Genomic DNA, 12,348 nt, shown 5'->3' with positions numbered 1-12,348 from the left:
AGGCTGCTCCTAGGAGGGAAATACTGAAGGAAGGCTGAGATGTCTGGGAAGTGTATCACAAGTTAGAGATGATTCAACAGCGAAGGTCTATTTTTCTCCCCTGGTTGTCTTACATTTCTCTCTGAATACTGATTTTGTGGTGGTGGTTGTTGTTCTTGGATGGTCTTTTACTCCTTGAGTGATAGGAAGCAACTACCTAGAGAGCTGATTCTAAGGTCACCGAATTGCCATTGGAATTTTGGTGCCAGTTCACTCAAACATCTGCAGACCACATCCCAAGTAGTTAGTAGTATGTAATAATTGGTAATGTATGAATTTGTATATCTTCCCAGGAACTGGGGGAGAGCTTCCTCTATTCACCAACACCTGTCTGGAACATGGATATGATGCTTAGCGGGGTGAGGCAGCTGTTTGTGACCATATGATGTTAGAAATTTTGAGATAAAAAATTATACAAATGTACATATATTATGTATTTTTTAAATTTCTGTTTAGAATTTTGGTGATGTGTAAGTGCAAATTATACAAGGTAACTATAGGTGGTGTCACCAGCTCTAAGACCAGCCACTTGATAGTTGTCTGGAGCTGGCAGTTGTCAGCAGCTGAAATTCTGAAACCAGATAAAATGGCATGCAAAATATTAATGTCTGTGTGTTCCTTGACTTTCATTTGCTTCTATCTGCTAAGAAGATTCTGGTTTCTCTGGTCCATCATGTTCTCTCTGCATCCTTTGAAGGAGGCTGCTGTCATAGAAGAATTTGCGTTTTGGCTTTTGTGATGCAGAATCAGAAGTCAAGGATGATGGCAGAAAGGAAAATATCTTGAAATTGGGTCGGGGAAAAGGTTTTTTTCTCTCTTTTTAGAAAATGTGTTGAAAGACATATGAGAGCAGTGGTGGCATAGGAGGAAAATGGATATGAGGTTCAAGAAAAGCAAATGTGACAGGCGTCGAGGGTGAGCCATCTGACACTCCGACTAGCTCCTTCATTCCTTGCCTTTCTCTATCTTAAGACTGGAAAACAAAATGCTCAATATCTCCAGCTCCCTTGCAGGTAGGAGTGGCCATGGGCATGATTTTGGACAGTAAAGTATGGGCTAAAGTATATTGGGGGAAAGGCAGCAGTGGTTAAAATTACATTTTATTGTTGTTGCTGTTTTTAGAGACAGGGTCTCACTCTGTTGCCCAGGCTGGAGTGCAGTGGTGCTGTTATAAGTCACTGCAGCCTCAATCTCCTGGACTCAAATGATCTTCCTGCCTTAGCCTCCTCAGTACCTGGGACTGCAGGCGCATGCCACCGCACTCAGCTGATTTTTTTTATTTTTATTTTTAGTAGAGAAGTGTCTCACCGTGTTGCCCAGGCTGGTCTTGAACTCCTGAGCTCAAGTGATCCTCCCACCTCAGCCACCCAAGGTGGTGGCATAAAATTACGTTTCTGAGTAACACCTTGTAGGAGAAAGCTCTCAGTCTCTTTCCATTTTATTCTTCCAAAACATGGAGTATCCTGGAAGTATGATAATGAAAGTCACTTGCCAAGAATGGCAAAATAGGGAGACAGAAGGAGCAACACTATGGACTTCTGCACTGAACCTGCTTGCCTACTTTTGAACATTGTGAAGACAAAAGAAAAACCTTATGTATCACGTAGTGTTCTGGCAGACACATGTGAAGGACTGAAACACTTTAAAAAATAATTCAATGAATACACTATTTACAAAGATGGTAACAAGAATAAGGGAACTATATTTCAGGGTTCTCCAGAGAAATGGAACCAATAGAAGATTTTTAAAAAGAGTTTTATTATAAGGAATTGCTCACACAATTATGGAAGCTGGCAAGTCCAAAGTTTGCAGAGCCTGTGTCCCAATTCCAGTCCAAAGGCTGGATGGCTACTGTAGAGCCACAAAAGGCTGATGTTTCAGCTTGAAGGCTGTCAGGAAGGAGAATTCTCTGTTCCTTGGGAAGGGTCAGTCTTTTGTTCTATGCAGGGCTTCAAATGATTGGATGAGAGCCACCCACATTATGGAGGATAATCCACTTTACACAGTTTACTGATTTAAATGTTGATTTCATCCAGAAACACCTTCACAGAAAACCTGGAATAAACTTTGACCAAATACCTGGGCATCCCATGGCCCAGCCAAATTGATACATAAAATTAACCATTATGGGAACTAACAAGAGATGCTACAACACCCAGGGACTAGAAATGCTGCTAAGTGAGAAGGATTAAGGAGGGGAACAGTGTTCACTGGAGCCAGCAAGAACTTGAGTCAGAGAAGACGAGCTGCCTCATGTAACTTGTGGCTATAAAAGAAAGTAATTGCCAGAATTATAGCTGTGCCAATAAGAGCAGGAGGCATGGGAGTAGTGGGGAAGACACTATGGGAGACCAATATATGATCATTTCTCTTCCTACGTCTATTAGCCCGTTCTCACACTGCTATGAATATACTACCTGAGACTGGGTAATTTATAACGGTAAAAGGTTTAATTGAGTTGCAGTTCCACATGGCTGAGGAGGCCTCGGGAAACTTACAATTATGGCTGAAGGCAAAGGGAAAGCAAGGACCTTCTTCACATGGTGGCAGGAGAGAGACAAGTGAGCGAAGGAGGAACTTGCCAAACACTATAGCCATCGATATGCCATGAGAATTTACTCACTATTATGAGAACAGCATGAAGGAAACCACTCCCATAATCCCATCATTTCTCACCAGGTCACTACCTGAATACCTGGGGGTTACAATTCACGATGAGATTTGGGTAGGGACACAAAGCCTAAACATTTCACCACCTAAGCCAGAGGGCAGAAGATCTTGAGTAAAGCTGCCATGAAGGTCAGCCTCTGGGGACACAGGGCAGGGCAGAGATTTTAGTACAAGTCAGTGGGAGATCAGGATTAATCATAATACTTTAATAATTTAAGCCACTCTGTACATAGTCTCTTTGTAATTTTAAAAAAGCCACCAAAGTATAATTAAGCCACTCAATCAAATGCAATCCTAACTGATACAGCAGGTGACAAACGAGTTATTTCAGTTGTTGGACTTAACTCCTTGATTGAAACTCTACTATGAATGATGGCTTTATACGTGTTGCCCAATTAAGGCACACTGTAGTACAGTTTACCAGGAACATGTGGTTTACTTTATTTACGTAGCAAATGGTTTCATATATTTTATAAATAAATTTTCTCACTTAAATAAAACACACTATATGTATGTTTTATATAATTTTTGAGAATGGAAATTTAATATCTCCATATTCCTGCTAAGGGAATGTTGAACAAATGTTTAAGTAAAATTTATTTGAAGAGGAACCAAATTAGTAGCCTTATTCTGGTACCGTGTCTAAGGTTCTGGTTAAAGCCTACATTATTCATTGAGGTGTTTCTACCATTCAAAGAGATAGTTCAGTTTGTAGTTGGAGTACATATGATCCAGCTATTGATGGTGCTTTCTTGGAGGTGAATGAGGAAATGATTAGTTCATTTTTGCAGAAATCAGTACATGAGGCAGTGTCTGGATCTTCTAAACTCCAGATGATTCCTGTGGACCATGAAGTTTGGGTCAGGATCTAGAAACTCTGGAGTTGGGGATGCAGCCATTCTGCTCATGGAGAAGAGAGACTATGTTTTCCATAATACCACCAAGTAGTTCATCTGATGAGTGGACAAATACATTGATTCAGCCGTAAACCCACAATTTCTGCTTGAAAGAGGATGTGTGATTATGGTTTGGCTGTGTCCCCTACCAAATCTCACCTTGAACTATAATAATTCCTGTGTGTCAAGAGCAGGGCCAGGTGGAGATCATTGAATTATGGGGCTGTTTCCCATATACTGTTCTCATGGTAGTGAACAAGTCTCATGAGATCTGATAGTTTTATAAATGGGAGTTCCCCTGCACAAGCTGTGTTGCTTGCTGCTGTGTAAGATGTGACTTTGCTTACTCATTAGCCTTCCAGCATGATTGTGAGGCCTCCCCAGTGATGAGGAACTCTGTGAGTCAATTAAACCTCTTTCCTTTATAAGTTACCCAGTCTTACCCAGTCTCTGGTATGTCTTTTTTTTTTTTTTTTTTTTTAGTTGTATGCAGTCTCGCTCTTTCACCCAGGCTTGGCTAATATTTTAATATTTTTAGGCTGATCTTGAACTCATGACCTCTGTTGGTCCACCCACCTTGGCCTCCCAAAGTCCTGGGATTACAGGTGTAAGCCACCATGCCCAGCCTCTGGTATGTCTTTATTAACAGCATGAGAACAGACTGATAGAGTAAATTGGTACCAGGAATGGGGTACTACAGTAAAGATAAAGGAAAATGTGAAAGGGCCTTGGGAAGTGGGTAACAGACAGAGGTTGGAAGAGTTTGGAGTGCTCAGAAAAAGAAAAATGTAGGAAAGTTGGGAACTCCTAGAGACTTAGAGGGCTCAGAACAGGAAGATGTGGAAAAGTTTGGAACCTCCTAGAGACTTGTTGAATGGCTTTGAGCAAAATGCTGATGATGCTATGAAAGATAAAGTCCAAGCTGAGATGGTTTCAGATGGAGATGAGGAACTTGTTGGGAACTGGACTCTAGTTATGCTTTAGCAAAGGGGCTTGTGACAATTTGTCCCTACCCTAGAGATCTGTGGAACTTTGAACTTGAGAGAGACGTTTTAGGGAAATCATCTCTAGATAAATTTCTTCCATCTGGCAGATAGTCTGACAATGCAATAGAAAAGAAAAACCCATTTTCTGGGGAGAAATTCAAGCCCACTGCATAAATTTGCATAAGTAACAAGGAACCAAGTGTTAATCATCTAGACAATGGGAGAAAATATCTCCAGTGCATGTCAGAGACCTTTGTGGCAGCCCCTCCCATCATAGGCCTGGAGGCCTAAGAGGAAAAAATGGTTTTGTGGGCTGGGCTTAGGGTCCCCCAGCTGTATGCAGCCTAGGGCTCTGGTGCCCTGCATCCCAGCTGCTCCAGTCATGGCTAAGAGGGGCAAAGGAATAAGTTAGGCCATGGCTTCACAGAGTGCAAGCCCCAAGCCTTGACAGCTTCCATGTGGTGTTGAGCCTGCAGGCATACAGAACTCAATAATTGATGTTTGGGAACCTTTACCTAGATTTCAGAGGATGTGTGGAAATACCTGGATGTCCAGGCAGAAGTTTGCTGCATGGGTGGGGCCATCATGAAGAACCTCTGCTAGGGCAATGTGGAAGGGAAATGTGGGGTGAGAGCCCCTATACAGAATCCCCACTAGGGCACTGCCTAGTAGAGCTGTGAGAAGAGGGTGATGTGGTTTGGGTGTGTCCCCACCCATATCTCATAATTAATTCCCACATGTTGTGGGAGAAATCTGGTGGGAGGTAATTGAATTATGGGGGCGGGTCTTTCCTATGCTGTTGTCATGATAGTGAATGAGGCTCATAAGAGCTGATGGTTTTTAAAAATGGGAGTTTCCCTGCACAAATCCTCTTCTCTTGTCTATGTGAGATGTGCCTTTCACCTTCCACAATGATTGTGAGGCCTCCCCAGCCACATGGAACTGTAAGTCCATTAAACCTCTTTCTTTTGTAAATTGCCCAGTCTTGGATATGTCTTTATCAGCAGTGTGAAAATGGACTAATACAGTAAATTGGTACCAATAGAGTAGGGTGCTGCTGAAAAGATACCCAAAAATGTGAAAGCGAATTTGAAACTGGGTAACAGGCAAAGGTTGGAGGGCTCAGAAGAAGACAGGAAAATGTGGGAGAGTTTGGAACTTCCTAGAGTCTTGTTGAATGGCTTTGCCCCAAATGCTGATAGTGACATGGACAGTAAAGTCCAGGCTGAGGTGCTTTCAGATTGAGTTGAGGCAATTGTTGGGAACTGGAGCAAAGGTGACTCTTGTTATGTTTTAGCAAAGAGACTGGAGGCATTTTGCCCCTGCCCTAGAGATTTGTGGAACTTTGAATTTGAGAGAGATGATTTAGGGTATCTGGTGGAAGAAATTTCTAAGCAGCAAAGCATTCAGGAGGTGACTTAAGAGCTGTTAAAGGTATTCAGTTTTAAAAGGGAAACAAAAAGTTTGGAAAATTTGCAGCCTGACAATGTGATAGAAAAGAAAATCTCATTTTCTGAGAAGAAACTTAAGCCAGTTGCAGAAATTTGCTTAAGTAATGAGGAGCTGAATGTTAATCACCGAGACAATGGGGAAAATGTCTCCAAGGCATGTCAGAGAACTTTGTGGCAGCCCCTCCTATCACAGGCCTGGAAGAGTAATAGGAAGAAATGCTTTCATGGGCCGGGCCCAGGGTCCCTCTGCTGTATGCAGTGTAGGAACTTGGTCCCCTGTGTCCCAGCCACTCTAGCCATGACTACAAGGGGCCAAGGTACAGCTCAAGATGTTGCTTCAGAGGGTGGAAGCCCCAAGCTTTGGCAGCTTTCACATGGTGTTGAGCCTGCGGGTGCACAGAAGTTAAGAAGTGAGGTTTTGGAACTTCTGCCTAGATTTCAGAGGATGTGTGGAAATGCCTGGATGCCCAGGCAGAAGTTTGCTGCAGGGGCAGGGCCCTCATGGAGAACCACTGCTAGGACAGTGCAAAAGGGAAACGTGGGACTGGAGCCCCCACATAGAGTCTATAGTGGGGCACTGCCTAGTGGAGCTGTGAGAAGAGGGTCACCATCCTCCAGACCCCAGAAGGGTAGATCCACTGACAGCTTTCACCATGCACCTGGAAAAACTGAAGACACTCAATGCCAGGCTGTGAAAGATGCCAGGAAGGGGGCATACCCTGCAAAGTCATGGGGACAGAACTGCTCAAGGCTGTGGGAGTCCACCTCTTGAGACATGGAGTCAAAGGAGATCATATTGGAGTTCTAAGATTTGACTTCCTCACTGGATTTTGGATGTGCATGGGGCCTGTAGCCACTTTGTTTTGGCCAATTTCCCCTATTTGGAATGGGTGTATTTACCCAACACCTGTACCCCCATTATATCTAGGAAGTAACTAACTTGCTTTTGATTTTACAGGCTCATAGGCAGAAGGGACTTGCCTTATCTCAGATGAGATGTTGGACTGTGGTCTTTTGAGTTAATGCTGAAATGAGTTAAGACTTTGGGGACTATTGGGAAGGCATGATTGGTTTTTTTTTTTTTTTTTTTTTGAGACGGAGTCTCGCTCTGCCGCCCAGGCTGGAGTGCAGTGGCCGGGTCTCAGCTCACTGCAAGCTCCGCCTCCTGGGTTTACGCCATTCTCCTGCCTCAGCCTCCCAAGCAGCTGGGACTACAGGCGCCCGCCATGTCGCCCGGCTAGTTTTTTGTATTTTTTTGTAGAGACGGGGTTTCACCGTGTTAGCCAGGATGGTCTCGATCTCCTGACCTCGTGATCCGCCCGTCTCGGCCTCCCAAAGTGCTGGGATTACAGGCTTGAGCCACCGCGCCCGGCCAATGATTGGTTTTGAAATGTGAGGTCATGAGATTTGGGATGGGCCAGGGGTGGAAGGATGTGGTTTGGCTGTGTCCCCACCCAAATCTCCATGCTGTTCTCATGATAGTGGGTTCTCACAAGATCTGATGGTTTTATAAAGGGCTTCCCCAGCTTCACTCTGCACTTCTCCTTTCTGTTACCATGTAAAGAAGGACATGTTTGCTTCCCTTTCTGCCATGATATAAGTTTCCTGAGGACTCTCCAGCCATGAGGAACTGTGAATCAATTAAACCTCTTTCCTTTATAAATTACCCAGTCTTGGGTATGTCTTTATTAACAGCATGAAAATGGACTAATACAGTGTGGCTAAGTGCTTATCTGGCTCTGCTATGACTAAAGTTAACTATCTTTAAACTGTGTAGGTGGGATAGTCTAGGATGCAAATATGCCGAAGATCTGAATTGCATATAGAAAGTAACAACCCCACTCATCCAAACTTGGCAGCATTGCACATTGTTGTTAAAGAGAACTGACTCCCAGTAGCTGTGGGTATTTCCAAGCCAAAATGATTGGTTAGAGAGGAAGGAATCCCACAGTGTATGATGGTCCTCTCAACTAGAATGGGATGGCTCTCTGAGTGCTTTAAACCTCTCTCAAACATGTTAACGTGGTTCTTTGAGAGACTGACATGCTGAGGAGCCCAGGTTTTGTTAACAGATCTTTATAGTAGGTCTGGATGCTGAACCTGGGTGTTCTGTTAAGGATAGTATACCATTTGGAGATCCTTAGTTTCCACATGGTTTACAGTTAAAGGGTTGGTGGGTAGTGGTTTTTGGAGAGAAATATGGAGCTAGCCATGGAATTTTGACAATTTTTAGTTATTTCAAATTTTATGAGTCATTGGAGATTTTTCCCCAAGGTATATTTTCTTTTTAACTTTGCTGTGTTTTTTAAAAAAATTCTTTTGTATGTTAGCATGAAAATCTAGATTTTACTGCATGAGAATGAAAAGCATGATTTCTGTGCAAATTATTTCAGAACTTCCGGTTGGCATTACATGTATATTCTGTAAGAAACCTATGTGTCTTTATCCACTTCATCTCAATGCTAAGCTGATGTGCAGAAATAATTGAAAAGAAAATTAATTTTCTTATAATCTCTTGAGAACACACAATAAAGAGAATATATCCATAATGCCCAGTGAAATGTCTTAAAATCCTCTTCCCCATCTTTTCATCTTATCTGTTGCTATGTAGCAAACCACCCTCGAATCAGTAACTGAAAATATCAATCCCTGGCTAGTATCTATTGCAATTCTGTGGGTTGATGAGATCAATTGGGTGGTTTCAGTTCTTGTGCTGTTGGCTGGGGCTGTAGTCTTTTGGAGGCTCATTTGGGCTGGAGCACCCAAGATGGCTCATTCCCATGGTTGGCAGTTGGCAGCTGGGAGCACAACTGAGATGGTCCATCAGAATGTCTCAGTTTTCCTTACTATGGCTACTCAATGAGGCTTGGGCTTCTCCCAGCATGGGAGCTCAGTTCTAAGAGGGAGTCCTCCAAGTACATGAAAAAGGCACCTTCAGATCTCTTTAGGCCCACTTTAAGAAGTTACATAGCATCACTTCCCTCACGTTCTGTTGGCCAAAGCAAGTCTCCAAGCTATCTCAGAGTTAAAGGAGTTGAAGGATACTCTTTGCTATGGTCTGAATGTGTCCCTCCAAAATTCAAGTGGGAATCTGAGAACCAATGTGACAGTATTAAGAGGTAGGCCCTTCTGGAAAATGATTGTTATGAAGGTGGCACTTTGTGGGATTAGTTCTCTTACAAAAGAGGTTGAAGGGAAAGCCATGGTCCCTTTTTTCCACCTTTCCTCATGTGAGGACACAGCATTTGTCCCTTCCTTCCCATGAAAAGAAGACACTGTCTATAAGGAATGGGCCTTTGCCAAACATTAAATCTGCCAGCATCTTGATCTTGGACTTTCCAGTTTTTAGAACTGTGAGAAATAAATTTCTATTGTGTATAAACTACTCAGTCTAAAGTACTTTGTTATAGCAGCAGGAATGGACTGACACTCTCCCTCTTGGTAGATGTAGTAGCAATCTTTATGGCCATCTTTAATCCACTACAGCATGTCTTTCTCAATAGTTCATACACGTGGCAGCTGCTCCCAAATCTCCCTCCTCTCTCACTCCCAACTCTGCCCAGACCCCATCACCAAATTCTGGCTCTGAAGTTATGTTTCTCATATTCCCCTGCTTCCTTTCCAGTTCATCATTTCATGTCTCTACTCTTTCTAGTGTAAATCCACTCAGCTAACCTTTTTAGTATTTCTTTCTTTCTTGTTACTTTGAGCTTCATAATAAACTGGGAGTTTATTAGGATTTTAAATAGCATAATGCTCCTCCATGGGAGTGAGCAGGAGCGGAAAGTGGACATGATTATTCATTTTATTCCTGTCAATCTATGTTTGTGTGGTGCACAGCACAATGGGAATTTACTTTATTCAATTGCATTTGGTATCAGTGAAGTCTTAGAATGTGACACAAGGGTTGGGATAGCAGAGAATGTGGCCGATTCAGAATTGAGTACTGGAGATTGCCTGAGGCACATCACGTATCAGGATTGATGGAAATAGTGCTTATTGGGCATCATGGTATTTTTTTAAATCCTGTTACTTTTATATTTTTATTTTATTTTTTAAAAATTGAAGTTCAGGGGTACATGTGCAGGATGTGCAGGTTTGTTACATAAGTAAACGTGTGCCATGGTGGTTTCCATCCCCTGGGTATGAAGCCCAGCCCCCATTGGCTATTCTCCTTGATGCCCTCCCTTGTCCCACTCCCTACCTCTGACAGGCCCCAGTGTATGTTATTCCCTTCCATGTGTCCATTTATTCTCATCATTTAGCTCCCACTTGTAAGTGAGAACATGCAGTATTTGGTTTTCTATTCCTGCATTAATTTGCTAAGGATAATGGCCTCCAGATCCATCCATGTTCCTGCAAAGGACATGATGTCATTCCTTTTTATGGCTGCATAGTATTCCATGGCATATACGTACCACATTTTCTTAATCCCATTCCTTTTTTCTCCACAACCTCACCAGCATCTGTTGTTTTTTGACTTTTAATGATAGCCATTCTGATTGGTGTGACATAGTATCTCATTGTGGTTTTGATTTGCATTTCTCTAATGATCAGTGATATTGAGCTTTTTTTCATATGTTTGTTGGCTGCATGTATGTGTTCTTTTGAGAAGTGTCCATTATGCTTTTTTGAAGAGCAATGTTGTTGGCCCTAGGTTTAAAGAGTTTTATTGCGAACTTGAGACTTCTTAGAAATAGATCCCCTGCAGAAGTTGGTTTCTGAAGAAAAAATAACATTAAACAAATATACATTTCAGCAGTTTTGGCCCAATATTGTCTTCAGAACAAGAGTACATGTTGAGGCCCACAAATCATATATTTAAATATTTTAAAATTGTAACTCAAACTAGTAATCTGTTAAATAAAATCTGTTCTGTTCTCTTATCTTGACAAATATACCTTTATATTGACCTGGGAGGCTATGTGCAAATTTATGACTCTCAAGCTTCTCAGAGTTCTCTGATAAAATGTGGCATCTTGGGGAAAACGGAGCCCGGACCCTGCCTTCTCCCCTTTCTCCCCACCACTAGGCTCCTCTTGTACTGAGAGAGGTCTCCCTCTATGTGTATGGACACTCCAGGTCATACTCCAGAGCTGTGTCCGTAGTCCTTAAATACAGCAGTTCCTTAGCCACTCCTCTGGCCCGGGATGGGCAGATGGCCAGTGTCATCCACTTTTAGGAGGCACACCTGGTGAAACATTCCATTCCAGCCTTGGAAGCGGGTTCAATGATGCCTGGGCAGTGAAATCCAGGGTCCAGATTCCCAGAGCAGGGTCTACAAGAGGAGGCACAGCTTCCACATGAGCAAGTTTGACTCCATAGGCTTCTTGCTTTCTGGTGAGGAGTGTGGCAGGAAGGGTGCTAGAGTGAGCACAGGGCACAGAACAGGGGGACCTCTTGTCCAGGTCATGGGCAGTACTGCCTTGAGCCATGGGTGTGCAGGAATTCAATTCGATTTTTTCTTTTCTGCACAGGTTCAGCAGCCAGAGTCCTATCCTGTACTTCTCTTCACGTTGCAGACATCCACAAAAGAGTGAGACCGTTTTGGGCTGGATGGAAGAGCAAATGTGTGGGAGGCATGGAGGTTTGTGTATAAATGTGGTGAGTGAGGCCAAGGAGGACTTATGGACTTCTGCCAGGAGGAATTAGGAGGCTGAGCAAGACAGACCGCCTAGTCAGTGTGCAGGCATTGGACTGTGCTATGTGAGATTGGTAACATTTGGCTCTTGTCTAATGAGCCCACCTGGCCACAATTGAATCTAGTCTAATCTAGTGATTAGCGGGTACCCATGTGTAGGTTATCCATAAGCATTCTCAAATATTGAAGAAGCTTAAAAAGTGTGTTAAACAATCCTTTCTGCCCAGAGATCAAAGGAAGGAGAAAGATCTATATTGGATGTCCTGATCTATCCTTCAGTCTCAATGGATTCAGCTCCCTTGGAAATGCTTTTTTGTGCATGAGCAATCACTTGTATGTGAGACTTTCTGAGTCATTGATTAGTGCAGGTTTGCATCATCAGATACAGCTTGAAACCAATCTTTAGAATGTTTCCCAGTCATCTTTTTGTGATTTTATTATGGCAAGAATTTACATTCCTTCCCCGCCCCATGACTGGTATGTGTGTTCTAGGAAAAGTTGGCATTGGTTCTATCTGGATGTATTGATGTTGCCATTTTGGGGGAATATCCAGTGCCAGAAAATGCCTGGAACACCCTGATCCAGTGGGAGGGTGTTAAACCCTAATGGGTATATGCCATTGTCAGTGTTCAGCAGGCCAGATGCCTTTGGAGGAAGAAGGTCAG

The 12,348-nt window shown here is 42.9% G+C and overlaps 1 protein-coding gene across 1 annotated transcript in view; it reads left to right on the top strand.

The window, feature by feature from the left end:
- Positions 1–11,597, top strand: part of MRPL39 (mitochondrial ribosomal protein L39) — a 113,931-nt gene extending 102,334 nt beyond the window's left edge. The window contains exon 10 of the mRNA XM_033232209.1: positions 11,520–11,597. Coding sequence (XP_033088100.1) covers positions 11,520–11,582 — 63 coding nt within the window. The 3' untranslated portion in view covers positions 11,583–11,597. The remainder of the gene's footprint in view (positions 1–11,519) is intronic.
- Positions 11,598–12,348: the final 751 nt, after the last annotated feature.

This window comes from Trachypithecus francoisi, unplaced genomic scaffold (assembly GCF_009764315.1).
Source record: "Trachypithecus francoisi isolate TF-2019V2 unplaced genomic scaffold, Tfra_2.0 Lachesis_group14, whole genome shotgun sequence".
Taxonomy (NCBI): domain Eukaryota; kingdom Metazoa; phylum Chordata; class Mammalia; order Primates; family Cercopithecidae; genus Trachypithecus; species Trachypithecus francoisi.
The sequence above is the reverse complement of the archived record's forward strand: the minus strand, read 5'-3'. Positions and strand labels throughout refer to the sequence as shown.